The sequence below is a fragment of the Hippocampus guttulatus genome, chromosome 6 (assembly GCF_054856545.1).
Source record: "Hippocampus guttulatus isolate MCC_2025c chromosome 6, RoL_Hgut_1.0, whole genome shotgun sequence".
NCBI lineage: Eukaryota > Metazoa > Chordata > Actinopteri > Syngnathiformes > Syngnathidae > Hippocampus > Hippocampus guttulatus.
In genome coordinates, this window is record NC_141266.1 from 17001470 (window position 1) to 17016715 (window position 15246).

At 42.5% G+C, this 15246-nt stretch overlaps 3 protein-coding genes and 2 pseudogenes across 3 annotated transcripts; 4 read left to right on the forward strand and 1 right to left on the reverse strand.

Moving 5' to 3' along the window:
- Positions 1-1439: 1439 nt before the first annotated feature.
- On the reverse strand, positions 1440-3316 carry LOC147203820 (serum amyloid P-component-like). Its single transcript, XM_086112909.1, has 4 exons — positions 3253-3316; positions 3067-3124; positions 2348-2450; positions 1440-2090 (listed from the first exon to the last, which is right to left on the reverse strand). The coding sequence occupies exons 2-4, from the start codon at positions 3122-3124 to the stop codon at positions 1583-1585; spliced, it is 669 nt and encodes a 222-aa protein (XP_085969035.1). The 5' UTR covers positions 3253-3316; the 3' UTR covers positions 1440-1582.
- Positions 3317-3607: 291 nt separating this feature from the next.
- On the forward strand, positions 3608-5000 carry LOC147203821 (C-reactive protein-like; annotated as a pseudogene).
- Positions 5001-5066: 66 nt separating this feature from the next.
- LOC147203822 (serum amyloid P-component-like) lies at positions 5067-7917 on the forward strand. Its single transcript, XM_086114031.1, has 4 exons — positions 5067-5143; positions 5272-5329; positions 6860-6962; positions 7276-7917. Exons 2-4 carry the CDS (start codon positions 5272-5274, stop codon positions 7781-7783), a joined length of 669 nt encoding a protein of 222 aa, XP_085970157.1. The 5' UTR covers positions 5067-5143; the 3' UTR covers positions 7784-7917.
- A 1825-nt stretch (positions 7918-9742) lies between these two features.
- Positions 9743-12169, forward strand: LOC147203823 (C-reactive protein-like; annotated as a pseudogene).
- LOC147203824 (C-reactive protein-like) lies at positions 12070-14418 on the forward strand. The gene is made up of 4 exons (XM_086114523.1): positions 12070-12165; positions 12279-12336; positions 13339-13441; positions 13769-14418. The coding sequence occupies exons 2-4, from the start codon at positions 12279-12281 to the stop codon at positions 14274-14276; spliced, it is 669 nt and encodes a 222-aa protein (XP_085970649.1). The 5' UTR covers positions 12070-12165; the 3' UTR covers positions 14277-14418.
- Positions 14419-15246: the final 828 nt, after the last annotated feature.

Consider the following 15246-nt stretch of genomic DNA (forward strand, 5'->3'; position numbering starts at 1 on the left):
GGCGGTGTTGCGTAATGGCTGGATGCATTCTCCCTCCGCATGACTCCGCCGCACAAGTGAAATATCCTTCTCTGGTGCTTTAATGTGGCGACACTACATTTTGTTCAACGTGGACGCAAGGTGAACCACAATCCGCCACCGCTCACGATACAGACAAGTGTATTTATTTGAAAGACTTGGCTTGAAATGAAAGAAGTTGTGTGATTGTACTTTCCTGAAGGATTTCTCAATCTCTTTAGCTATGAAAAAAGGGGAGTATGTGACTACTTCACTTTTTCTATTTCCGATTGTGATACGATAAATAGAATTGTATTCTCTCCATAACAGATTTGGGTTGTTGATCTCACTTGCTTTTTTTTCTCTCTCTCTTTACATGAATGTTTCCACATGAGCCAATAATGCTGGTTGTCCAATATGCTTCAATGACTATATTTCTACAAAATGTGTGTACAAACAAATGTGTATAATGTACATAGAAGTCACTCAAATGCCTTCTCATGCAATGTGTGCTGCCTGTTCCTCCTGCCATGGTTCACTTATGTGGTGGTGACGTTTTCATGCGTTCAAGGGATTAAACTAGAGTTTCTTAAAAAAGAGAAAAAAATCCCCCGTATGCTTCAATTTCATGTCCGACATGCCTCCACCACGACCTCGGAATATTTTTGACCCCCAGAAAAGTTTTTCTGGGGGTCTGCAAAATATGAAATTAATTTTTGTGTGGTTTAAAAAACTGCATACATGGACCACTGTGCCAACAAACCAATTACTTCACTCGCCCATAGCTTTTGGTCAATTAAAAGGTCTGACGTAAAAAGTGTAATATACGGTGGATCGAAAAAGTCCATACACCCCAGATGGAATTCCAAGATTTCTGATGTTAAAAAAAAAAAGTGACTTTAAAAACTTTGTCAAACCTTATAACCTACAACCTGTTCACCCTAATTGAAGAAGTATTTTTGGGCAGACTTGAAGTACAAAATACATTGAAATCTTGTGGTTGCACACGTCCACAGCTAAAGATGACTCTTCAGAATTAACCAAACCAAACTCACGTTAAGTGGGACTCGGCACACGACTGCCACCATTAATGTGTCTGCATAACCCCAAATAGTTTTGATGTTCGAGTAGGCTTTTTTTGCAGTCTTGCTGCAGAACCAATTGCCCACTTGAGGAAAAAAATGAAGAAATATTGTTGAGAGTTAGACATACTGTATATTAAAGTCAAAAGTTCATTTCAAAAAAGCAAAAGTCGTTCTTCAGATTTTTCCCAATAAAGTTCAGATATCCTAGAAGGTCGTTTTGCCGTGTTGCTGCAGAATCAATTCGTTTCCATGGACGAATGAAGAAAGGAAGTTGAAAGTTAGAGATGAAATTGTTTAACAACAAATGAAAAACGTGTTTTATCATTTTTAAATATTAACTTTAGTAAAAGAGTACACTTTTTGTCTGGATGAGAAATATCTTTTATTCTTTGAACATTTTTCATGGGGGGGCACGCGTCTTCTACAAAAGTTGTGAATGCAGTATTTCAACTTTTATAGAAAACGGGCAACTTTAATTCCTATTGCACAGCTAGATTCTTTTACATGACCTCTTGCTCCACCAAAATGTTGCCAACTACTTCATAGTCGAGGGCTCTCCAGTTGAACACGTTGCCAGGGGTGAAGCATGAATCGTCCTCGTAGTGTTGGATCTCCTGTGGAGAGAGGACGCGGTCCCACATGTGAAGTCGCGAGATCATGCCAACAAAGGACTGAGTGGAATCAAAGCCTCCCCCGTAGGAGTCTTGCTCTTGGCCCAGGACTGTGCTGGGCTGGCCGCTGATGGGTTGCCCTGAATGGATTAACTTCTTCTCCGTGAATTTGCCATCCATCCACAACTGAGCAAAGCCATCTTGAGAGTCCCAGGTGGTGCACATGGTGTGCCAGTTGTTGGGAGGAAAAGACAGAGACTTGAAGTCTGCGACACCATCTCGAGCGTGCACCCTCATAACGCCGTCGTCGTTAGTCTTGAAGAGCACAAAATCATTGCTGATCGCCGGTGTGGCCAGAGAGAAGAGCACGTAGTTCCTGCTGAGATCTGTCTTGAATCTAAGTAAACACGCCACAGTTCAGTTGTGGTGGAGAGTATTTTTACCCTTTGTTTTTTAACGAGGGTTAAAGCCATTTCTTGCCAATCCCAGTTCAAACTTACTGTCAAACTAAATGGTCAGAAAAACAGACATATACAATACGCATGTGCATGTATTCTTTATCCTCTATCACTCCAACTGAGGAGGTTTTTAATGGCTACATGCATAGCCTATAAATATTTTGCTCTTTACATTTTGCTCTTTACATTACATTACCTGAGACAGACGGTGACTGCACTCAAGGATGTTCTGGGTGTCATCAGTTTCACGTAATCTGTGGCAGTCTCCCTCGGGAAGACAAGGACTTTGCCAGAAAGATCTGCACACATCAAGAAGGATAAAGATGTAATGGGAGGAATTAGGACGAAAAGACATGTTTTCAAGGGTGAGTATCCATCAGTGGTTCTCAAATGAGGTTCCCTGGACCCCTGAGGGTCTGCAAAAAATGTACAATAAATGATGTGGTATCAGTTAAAAGGTGCATATAGCTACATGTTGGTACCGGCGCGCCAATAAAAAGGCAGGAGTAGGGTGGCAGGGTCTTTCCAATATTTCCACCCTATAAGGGGTCCCTGCACCCAAAAAGTTAAGTCTTTAAGTGTGGGAGTCTGTCAGCATCTGCAGGTGGCTGCCAACCTCACCCCGGTGAAAGTGCAAGGAGACAAAAAAGCAGATCTTTTCCTCTTTGACTTTGATTTTGTATTATCACTTTGCTGTGCGGGAATTCAAGAGACTTTGCTCGGCTGTGCCAGTTGCATCAGGGAGAGTATAACGTCTCGTCTACTGAAGGGTTGAACATTTTCCTTTGACACCACTCGTCTCAAAAAGGAAGTTTTGGTTGGTGCAAACCCATGACGGCCCATTGCACAAAGCAATCTGTGAACAGTGAACCACACTTTTTTGGGTGTGTGCTTGTAACGCACACTGTTACCTACCTTTGGTTTCTGCATAAGAAGATGCAAGCATCACCATGAAAACCAAGAGTTTCTCCATCTGAAATGCAATCAGTTTTGTATCACTGTACTACTCAAAGACAAAACGTTTCTACACATGGTCATCATACAAAAGCAATATTCTGAGTTTTCTTTTTTCCAGCAGTCAGCGCAGTTCACTTCTCTTACCTTGTCTCGACTGTGCAGCTTCGAGTAGAGAGGTGAGCTCCCTTTACAGTATTTATAGGGAACCTTGTTGATTTCATGGATAAGGACTCTGTACTCCTGGACTTGAGTCAAAAGTTTTTAATTGTGCAATGTAACGGGCACACTGTCCAAGTTATACAAAAAATGGACAGATGTCCCATCATGACCTTTGCACTCTCAGTCAAACACTGAAATGGAAAATTTTCTCTTTTGACGGACTGGGGGGACTGACGGAGGACTTTGTGGACTGGTGCCTTCAGACACACACCAGATCAACCTTAGGAGAACTAAGGAGTTGGTTGTGGATTTCGTCAGGAAACAGTCATCACCTGCACCAATGAAGATCCAGGGTACGGACTTTGGGAGGGCTACCTCCTACAAGTACCTGGGTGTCGTTCTCAACAATAAGCTAAACTGGTCTAACAACACGGCACAGTTTTCCACAGCTGTGGAAGTCTGCCCGGCTTCCGGCTCAGGTTGAACATGTGCTGGACAATGTCACACAGCTGGTCGGAGCAGGTCCTGAGGAGCCGGGAGCTGATGTTGTTGTCCGGACCTGCTGCCGACCTCACCTTCCTCTTCCTCAGTTGGTTCCTCAGCTGCGCTGTCGTCTCTGGCCACACCAGTTATCAGCAACGACTTTATGATCTTCAAGAATAAGGAAGAAGGCGTTATGAAGGTGCATGCTCGAGATGGCGGCGCAGACTTCATGGCTCTGTCTGTTCTTCCCAACGTCTGGCACAACGTGTGCACCACCTGGAACGCTGAAGATGGCTTTGCTCAGGTGTGAATGGACGGCAAACCCACCATCAAGAGGTTTATCCATTCAGGGCAACCCATCAGCGGCAAGCCCAGCACAGTCCTGGGCCAAGACCAAGACTCTTACGGGGGAGGCTTCGATGCCACTCAGTCCTTGGTCGGCAGTATCTCGCGAGTTCACATGTGGGACTACGTCCTCTCTCCAAAGGAGATCCGACGCTACAAGGAAGACACAAACTTCACCCCGGGGAACGTGCTCAACTGGACAGCGTTAGACTATGACATTGCCGGCAGACTTTTGGTGGAAGATGAGCTCACTTTAGAAGTCTGAAATTACATTGATGTATTATTAAACTTGGATTCGAAGATCATATCTTGACTTTTTTGGGTGGGGGGGGTTGTCACAGGGCAAGACGGCCTGCTGGAACAATTGAATTTGATTTTTGGGGTTAATCGCTGGCCCACATCACGTAAGGGGAAAGTGCCAGCATTGGTGGTGGTCCCCATGTTGACTTGAACATGAAAAAATATTACACAAAATATTTTCTGAGATGAACAGGAATAATACGAGAACTTGTGTCCTTCTGTCTGAAGTTGTAATACGTTCACATGGCTTGCAGGTAAAAAATTTTTTTTGATTGGGTGCAACAGTTAATTGTCTTTTGGGAGAAAACTTCACTCAATTTAAAATATAGAAATGGACGAACCAGTTACCAATGCTTGTATATTTTTTCCACTTGTGGTGTCTTTAAGATTTCACTGCAGGACTGCCAACTGATTGACTGTACAGAAGTGCATAAACTCTGTCAATGAGGGAATTGCAGAAATTCATCGAGTCTCGTCTTTGCAGCCCTCCTGGTTTCTCTTGAGTTGACCAAGTCAAGAGAAAATTTTCCGTTTCAGTGTTTGTCGAAGAGTACAGAAGTCATGATGGGAAATCTGTCCATTTTTTTGTATAACTTGGCAACAGTGTGCCCGTGACATTGCACAATTAAAAACTTTTAACTCAAGTCCAGGAGGACAGAATGCTTATCCATTAAATCAACAAGTTTCCCTATAAATACTGTTAAAAGGGAAATCACCTCTTTACTCGAAGCTGCACAGTCGAGACAAGGTAAGAGAAGTGAACTGCGCTGGCTGCTGAAAAAAAGAAAACTCAGGATATTGCTTTTGTATGATGACCATGTGCCGAAATATTTTGTCTTTGAGTAGTACAGTGATGCAAAACTGACTGCATTTCAGATGGAGAAACTCTTGGTTTTCATGGTGATGCTTGCATCTTGTTATGCAGATACACAAGGTAGGTGAGAGTGTGCGTCACAAGCACACACCCAAAATAGCGTGCCAAGTGAGAGAGATGGAAAAAGTGGGGTGCACTGTTCACAGATTGCTTTGTACAATGGGCAGTCGCGACTTTGTACCAAACAAAACTTCTTTTTTGAGATGAGTGGTGTCAAAGGAAAATGTTAAACCCTTGAGTAGACAAGATGTTGTCAAGTCAAGGGTCAAGTACAACATTATTGTCAAATGTGCATACAGCACAGATGAAATTTCCTCCCTCTTAAACAGACAAGATTTTATAATCTCATGATAATCTCCCTAATGAAACTGGCACAGACAAGCAAAGTATCTTAAATTCCCGCATAGCAAAATGATAATACAAAATCAAAGTCAAAGAGGAAAAGATCTGCTTTTTTGTCTCTTTGCACTTTCACCGTGGTTTGGTTGGCAGCCACCTGCAGATGTTGATAGACTCCCACACTTAAAGGCTTTTTGGGTGCAGGGACCCCTTAGAGCACAGGTGACAAAGTCAAGGTCCGGGGGCCAGATGCGACCCACCGCGTCATATTATGTGGGTGGGCCGCGGGAGCAAATTATGTGTGTCAACTATCACGATTCTTGCTGAAGTCTGAACAAAAATGGGAAAGTGTCATTGGTCATAAATAATGTTGAGATTTTGCACCGGCCCTCTGAGGGAGGTCGTAACGCTAAAGTGGCCCGCAACAAAAAAGATGAGTTTGACACCCCTGCCTGACAGGCTAGAAATATTGGAAAGACCCCGCACCCCCACCTCACTTTGTCCAACTGCCAATCAAACCTATCTAGCATACAAACTCCGAAATGCCAAAGGGAAGTTGCTTGTCGGCTTTGATAAAGTCATCATGTTCATTTTTTTTAGACGAAAAGTGTTTTTGAGAAAAAAATTCAGTGTCGGAAAGAACTAAGATATTTTGTCAAGTCAAGTCAAGTCAACTGTATTTATAGAGCACTTTCAAACAGCCATCGCTGCATACAAAGTGCTGTACATGGAGCAATTTAACATGCACAATAAGCAGTAAGACAAATCAGGAATAAAGTTGGTAGAAAGCACCAAACTGTAAAACCAAGAACAAATCTAAGTCATGCTGAATTTGAATGCTGAATTGTCACAATTAAAAGTCAATCTTGGTAGAGTAGTCAGGTGGAACACATTCACCAAGTCACATTTTTAACAAATCATAGTTTTTTTTATCAGTCTTCCTTGTCAAAATGACTTTTATTCTGAAGAAAAAAAAACTTTACAGGAATCACTACAATAAGAACTTAAACAGGGCAAGGGCTAGTTGCGTTCGTATGCTTGTTTTTATTGGTGTGCCAGTGCCAATATGTAGCCATATGCACCTTTTAACTGATACCACATCATTTATTGTACATTTTTTGCAGACCCCCAGGGGTCCAGCACCCTCATTTGAGAACCACTAATAGAAAATGGATGGATACTCACCCTTGAAAACATGTCCTGTCTTCCTAATTCATATCATGACGTCTTTATCCTTCTTGATGTGTGCAGATCTTTCTGGCAAAGCCTTTGTATTCCAAAGTGGGACTGCCACAGATCATGTGAAACTGATGACACCCAAAACATCCTTGAGTGCACTCACCGTCTGTCTCAGGTAACCTGGGTATCACCAGCGGCCCTTGGCTTGCTTTCATTCACTTGTTTGAGAATAAGAATGACAAATTAAATCAAATGTAAAGAGCGAAATATTTATAGGCTATGCATGTAGCCAGTAAAAAAACTCCTCAGTTGGAGTGATAGAGGATAAGAAATACATGCACGTGCGTATTGTATATGTTTGTTTTTCTGACCATTTAGTTTGACAGTAGGTTTGAACTGGGATTGGCAAGAAATGGCTTTAACCCTCGTTAAAAAACAAAGGGTAAAAATACTTTCCACCACAACTGAACTGTGGCGTGTTTACTTAGATTCAAGACAGCTCTCACCAGGAACTACGCCCTCTTCTCTGTGGCCACACCAGCGCTCAGCAACGACTTTCTGCTCTTCAAGAATAAGGAAGACGGCGTTATCAAGGTGCATGTTCGAGATGCTGGCGCAGACTTCATGGCTCTGTCTGTTCTTCCCAACGCCTGGCACAATGTGTGCACCACCTGGAACTCTGAAGATGGCACTTCTCAGTTGTGGGTGGACGGCAAACCCACCATCAAGAGGTTTATCCATTCAGGGCAACCCATCAGCGGCAAGCCCAGCACAGTCCTGGGCCAAGACCAAGACTCTTATGGGGGAGGCTTCGATGCCGCTCAGTCCTTCGTCGGCATGATCTCGCGAGTTCATATGTGGGACTACATCCTCTCCCCAAAGGAGATCCAACGCTATGAGGAGGACTCATGCTTCACCCCGGGGAACGTGTTCAACTGGAAAGCCCTCGACTATCAAGTAGTTGGCAACATTTTGGTGGAGCAAGAGGTCATGTAAAAGAATCTAGCTGTGCAATAAGAATTAAACTTGCCTGTTTTCAACAAAAGTTGAAATACTGCAGAACAACTTTGGTAGAGGACACGTCCTCCCAATGAAAAATGTTCAAAAATAAAAGATATATTTCAGAGTAACTCTCAACAATTGTTCTTTTTATCTCCCCCTCGTGGGCAATTGGTTCTGCTGCAAGACTGCAAAAAAAGCCTCACTGCAAAAAAAGCCGACGAGAACATCAAAACTATTTGCGGTTATGCAGAGACACGTTAAATAATAATTTTATTTATAGGCGCCTTTCACAACAGTCAAAGACAATTTTCAATCAAGAACAAGAGAAAAAAACCACAGATAAAATGCTAAATAATTCAAGAAGAGATTAATTTAAATTGACTAGGCGATTTTAAAAAGGTGGGTTTTGAGATGCGATATGAATGTGGGAAGAGAATCAATATTACGAATGTTGGGCGGAAGTGAGTTCCAGAGTTTGGGAGCAGAGCAGCTGAAAGCTCTGCACCCCATCGTGCTGAGACGGGCAGAGGGTACAACAGAGGTGGAGGGAGGACGACCACCTGAGGGAACGAGAGGGAACGGAAATTAGAATCCGACAGATAGAGGGGGTGCAAGGTTATGGATGGCTTTCTATGGCTTAAAAAAACACAAAAATTGATTACTAACATGCACAGAGACACATGTTTTTTTCTCCCCCTCTTTCCACTCTTCGGATTGACTTGGGAACAGTCCTTGATCTACTGGTCGATCGCGATCGACGTAGTGGGCACTCCTGCTCTACCACCAACTCTGAAGCCATCAAATTATCAACAAAAGACAAGACCGGCTTCAGTGGGAAAGAGGCTTGAGAGATGAAGGCACTGCCTTAAAATAAGCAGGGTAGATGAGGATCCGGACAAATAAAGGCACTCATCTCGTGGCCTTTGGTACAAGATTTTACACGGACATAATTGTGTTGTTTATTTTGTGCAATATTTTTGAATCATTTGTTTTTCTGGGGGGCCGCAAAATATGAAATGAATTTTTGTGTGGTTTAAAAAAGTGCATACATGGACCACTGTGCCAAAAAAACAATTACATCACTTGACTGTAGCTTTTGGTCAATTAAAAGATCTGATGTAAAAAGTGTAAGGTACAGCGGATCTAAAAAGTCTACACACCCCAGTTTGAATTGCAAGATTTTTGATGTTTAAAAAAAAAAGCGACTTTAAAAACGTTGTCAAACCTTATGCAGTAACCGACAAACCTGATCACCTGAATTGAAAATATATTTTTGGGGAGACTTGAAGTACAAAATACATGAAGTTCCCTGGACCCCTGGGGTCTGCAAAAAATGTACAATAAATGATGTGGGATCAGTTAAAAGGTGCATATAGCTTCATACTGGTACCGGCGCGCCAATAAAAACAAACATACTAACGCCACTAGCCCTTGCCCTGTTAAAGTTCTTATTATAGTGATTACTGTAAAGTATTTTTTCAGAATAAAAGTCATTTTGACAAGAACGACTGATAAAAAGGCAAACTACGATTTGTTAAAAATGTGACTTGGTGAATGAGCGCAGTTGACTTCTCTGACCTCGTCTCGACTGTGCAGCTTCGAGCAGAGAGGTGATTTCCCTTTTAACAGTATTTACAGGGAAACTTGTTTATTTAATGGATAAGCATTCTGTACTCCTGGACTTGAAACGTTTTTTTCATTGTGCAATGTAACGGGCACACTGAGGCCAAGTTATACAGAAAATGGGCTGATCACGACACCTGTTTTACAGATGTCCCATCATGACCTCCTCTCAGTCAAACACTGAAATGGAACATTTTCTCTATTGATGGACTGGGGGGGACTGACGGAGGACTTTGTGGACTGGTGCCTTCAGACACACACCAGATCAACCTTAGGAGAACTAAGGAGTTGGTTGTGGATTTCGTCAGGAAACAGTCATCACCTGCACCAATGAACATCCAGGGTACGGACATTGAGAGGGCGACCTCCTACAAGTACCTGGGTGTCGTTCTCAACAATAAGCTAGACTGGTCTAACAACACGGCGCAGTTTTCCACAGCTGTGGAAGTCTGCCCGGCTTCCGGCTCAGGTTGAACATGTGCTGGACAATGTCACACAGCTGGTCGGAGCAGGTCCCGAGGAGCCGGGAGCTGATGTTGTTGTCCGGACCTGCTGCCGACCTCACCTTCATCTTCCTCAGTTGGTTCCTCAGCTGCGCTGTCGTGACAGACAGACAGGAGCCAGGAGGAGGAGTCGCGTCATGTCCAGGTGTGCCTCGTTGTCTCATCACTGTGTTTGTATTTAGTTCTGTGTCTTCCATGCCATCACCCTGTGACTATAGTCAATGATCACATGTGGCCTGTCGTGGTGAGTTCCTCAGGTTCATTTGCTGACTTTGTAAAGAACAGAGCACGTATCAAATCGCATGATTAAATCCAACATGTATTGTGAACCATGAAAACATCTTTATACATTGTAAACTAAACCATTCATGCTCAATTAAAAAAAAAAAAGCCTTTACATTATGTTCTAATGTGCACAGAGAGTTTTAAATGAAAGTTGATGTGGATATATTTTCTGGTTCCATTTCCAATATTGTAAAGGGTCTTGGTTTCTGGGTGTGTTTGCTTCTGACAAGCAGCGTTGGACTTTAATTATGGAGGATCTCACAATTATAAGATAAAATGAATAAAGCAACTGTAAGGCTCTTTCACTGACTATCATATGTATAATAGGTCATTCACTTGATAAAGTGGGTGCAATGTGCCACCGTAAAAAACATGTACAGTATATCACGATAAACAACGCTCAAAGGAGAAAAAGATTTACCAAGATAAAAATTATTCCACACTGGGGAAAACTTCTTAGAACGATCCATAATTTCGCAAAACTCCAGCCAACAAACCCACGACATGTTGATACAGTTTGTGTCCTTATAAACACACTTTGGCGCGGCACACTCAAACGATTCAATTCCTGTATTGGTCACGTGATTCTCTCTAAAGCAGTGCACGCACCGATACGGAGTTTCACTCTTGAGCTCTCGGTACTGTGCTCGCGCACCAGTGTCGCTCGTCCCATCACTAGCCCCTCCTATTCGACACATGGCATTCTTATTTAAGATTGCCCTTGTGGAATTTGAATGAAGTAGATAAAAATCACCTAATTTTTATTCATATCTGGGTCTTTATTTTTTTGTTGTTTTGGCCACCTAATGACAATGACCAACCACGGTTGTTCAAGTAACACTGATCACGACACCTGTTTTGAGTTCAGTCATGTTTGCAAGCTGAGCCATGATTGGTCAATACCTGAGTGACAGTGGTGTCATACAGTATTCAGTTAACAGCAAGTGGCAAAATAGTGCCCCCATGAGGCAGGACATTCCCCTCCAAATAATTATACTGTATACAGGTAGAATTCCAGACTCTAAAATGAAGCTCTGCTGTCACAGCGTATAAATTATCAGTATTTTCTGAAGTATTTGTGCTTGATGACTTACCTCTGGTGTGTCTACTCAGATTTGTCACAGATCTCACCAGGAACTATGTCCTCTTCTCTCTGGCCACACCGGCGCCCAGCAATGATTTAGTCATCTTCAAGCTCCAAACGGACAACCTGAGAGTTCACATTTGGCACGGCGGCACGGACTTCCTGTGGCTGTCTTTTTATCCCAACTCCTGGCACACATTGTGTGCCACCTGGGACTCTGAAAACAGCATTGCCTGGTTGTGGATGGACGGCAAGCCCACCATCAAGAGGTTTATCCACTCTGGGCAGCCCATCACGGGCAAGCCGAGCATCATCCTCGGCCTCTCAATCCTTCATTGGCAGGTTGCCGCGACTTCACATGTGGGACTATGTCCTCTCTCCAAAGGAGATCTGACGCCACATGTGGAACTCAAACTTCACCCCTGGCAATGTGCTCAACTGAAATGCGTCAGACTATGACATCACTGGTCGAGTTTAGGTGGAAGATGAGCTCCCTTTGTGGAAGTCTGACATTACATTTATGAATGTAACTTGGATTTGGCATGTCTTAATTTTCCCATTTTTATTGCCAGAGGGCAAGTTGGCCTGCTAGAACAGTTGAATTAAATTTTTGGGGTGAATCGGAGTTTAACACCAAGTCAAACAAAATAGAACATTTTCCAATTCAGTGTTTGAGAGTGCGGAGGTCATGCTGGGACATCTGTCCATTTTCCAGACTCTGTAACTTGGCCTCAGTGTGCCCGTTACATTGCACAATGAAAATCTGTTGATTCAAGAGTCCAGGAGTCCAGAATCCTGATCTATGAAATCTACAAGGTTCCCTATAAATACTGTGAAAAGGGAGATCGCCTCTCTACTCGAAGCTGCACAGTCGAGACGAGGTAAGAGAAGTGAACTGCACTCGCTGCCTCAAAAAAAAAATTTGGATGATGACCATGTGCCGAAATATTTTGTCTTTGAGTAGTACAGTGATGCAAAACTGACTGCATTTCAGATGGAGAAACTCTTGGTTTTCATGGTGATGCTTGCATCTTGTTATGCAGATACACAAGGTAGGTGAGAGTGTGCGTCACAAGCACACACCTAAAATAGCGTGCCAAGTGAGAGAGATGGAAAAAGTGGGGTGCACTGTTGTTCACAGATTGCTTTGTACAATGGGCCATCATGAGTTTGCACCAACCAAAACTTCCTTTTGGAGACGAGGGGTGTCAAAGGAAAATGTTAAAGCCTTGAGTAGACGAGATGTGATAATCTCCCTAATGCAACTGGCACGGCCGAGCAAAGTATCGGGATTGCCGCACAGCAAAGTGATAATACAAAGTCAAAGCCAAAGAGGAAATGATCTGCTTTTTTTTGTCTCCTTGCACTTTCACCGGGGTGAGGTTGGCAGCCACCTGCCGATGCTGACAGACTCCCACACTTAAAGACTTTTTTGGTGTACCAAATTTCTGCCCAGAAATATTGGAAAGACCCCGCCCCCCACCTCACTTTATCCAAATGCCAATTAAACCTATCTAGCATACAAACTACTTCAAAAGTTGATTGTCGTCTTTGAGAGAACGTCATAATGTTCTCTTTTTCAGACTAAAGGTGTTTTTAAGAAAAAATTCCTGCTCTAAAAAGAACAGACATAAGTCTATTTTGTCATGATAAAAAGTAAATCTTGGTAGAGTAGTCAGGTGGAACACATTCACCAAGTAACATTTTTAACGAATCACAGTTTGCCCTTTTTATCAGTCTTTCTTGTCAAAATAATTTTTATTCTGAAAAAATACTTTACAGTACCAATAATCACAATAATAAGAAATTGAACAAGGCAAAGGCTAGTTGCGTTAGTATGTTTGTTTGTATTGGCACGCCAATGCCAATATGTAGCCAGATGCACCTTTTAACTGATACCACATCATTTATTGTACATTTTTTGCAGACCCCCAGGGGTCCAGCACCCTCATTTGAGAACCACTAATAGAAAATGGATGGACACTCACCCATGAAAACATGTCTTGTCTTCCTAATTGACATCATGACATCTTTGTCCTTCTTGATGTGTGCAGATCTTTCTGGCAAAGTCTTTGTCTTCCCGAGGGAGACGAACAAAGATCATGTGAAACTGATGACACCCAAAACATCCTTGAGTGCAGTCACCGTCTGTCTCAGGTAACCTGGGTATCACCAGCGGCCCTTGGCTTGCTTTCATTCACTCGTTTGAGAATAAGAATGACAAATTAAATGAAATGTAAAGAGCAAAATATTTATAGGCTATGCATGTAGCCAGTAAAAAAACTCCTCGCTTAGCTGCAGTGATATTGTTTTTTTGTTTTTTTGGCAGAGGATAAAGAATACATGCACATGTGTATTGTTGTATTATCTGTCTGTACTCTGGCCATTTAGTTTGACAGTAAATTTAAACCAGAATTGGCAAGAAATAGTTTTTAGCATCCGAAAAAAACCCCACCACCACTGAACTGTGGCGTGTTTACTTAGATTCAAGACAGATCTCAGCAGGAACTACGGCCTCTTCTCTCTGGCCACACCGGGGATCAGCAACGACTTTGTGCTCTTCAAGATAAATGACGACGACGTTATAAGGATGCATGCTCGAGACGGCGGCACTGACTTCTTGGCACTGTCTTTTCCTCCCAACAACTGGCACACCATGTGCTCCACCTGGAACTCTGAAGATGGCATTTCTCAGTTGTGGGTGGACGGCAAACCCACCATCAAGAGGTTTATCCATTCAGGGCAACCCATCAGCGGCAAGCTCAGCACAGTCCTGGGCCAAGAGCAAGACTCTTATGGGGGAGGCTTTGACGCCAAACAATCCTTCATCGGCATGATCTCGCGACTTCACATGTGGGACTACGTCCTCTCTCCGGAGGAGATCCGACGCTACGAGGACGACTCAAACTTCACCCCTGGGAACGTGTTCAACTGGAGAGCCCTCGACTATGAAGTCGTTGGCAACATTTTGGTGGAGCAAGAGGTCATGTAAAAGAATCTAGCTGTGCAATAGGAATTAAAGTTGCCCGTTTTCTATGAAAGTTGAAATACTGCATTAACAACGTTTGAAGAGGATGTGTCCCCCCCATGAAAAATGTTCAAAGAATAAAAGATATTTCTCATCCAGACAAAAAGTGTACTCTTTTACTCAAGTTAATATTTAAAAATGATAAAACACGTTTTTCATTTGTTGTTAAACAATTTCATCTCTTTCAACTTCCTTCTTCATTCGTCCATAGAAATCAATTGATTCTGCAGGAACACGGCATAACAACCTACGAGGATCTCTGAACTTTATTGGGAAAATCTGTCAAATTACTTTAGCTTTTTTGACATGAACTTTTGACTTTAATATACAGTAAATTTTTAAAGTCGCAATTTTTTTTTTAAACATCAAAAATCTTGGAATTCAAACTGGGGTGTGTAGACTTTTTAGATCCGCTGTACCTTACACTTTTTACATCAGATCTTTTAATTGACCTAAAGCTGCAGTCAAGTGATGTAATTGTTTTTTTGGCCCAATGGTCCATGTATGCACTTTTTTAAACCGCACAAAAATTAATTTCATATTTTGCGGCCCCCCAGAAAAACAAATGATTCAAAAATATTGCACAAAATAAACAACACAATTATGTCCGTGTAAAATCTTGTACCAAAGGCCACGAGATGAGTGCCTTTATTTTTCCGGATCCTCATCTACCCTGCTTATTTTAAGGCAGTGCCTTCATCTCTCAAGCCTCTTTCCCACTGAAGCCGGTCTTGTCTTTTGTTGATAATTTGATGGCTTCAGAGTTGGTGGTAGAGCAGGAGTGCCCATTACGTCGATCGCGATCGACCAGTAGATCAAGGACTGTTCCCAAGTCAATCCGAGGGGTGGAGAGAGGGGGAGAAAAAACATGTGTCTCTGTGCATGTTAGTAATCTATTTTTGTGTTTTTTTTAAGCCATAGAAAGCCATCCATA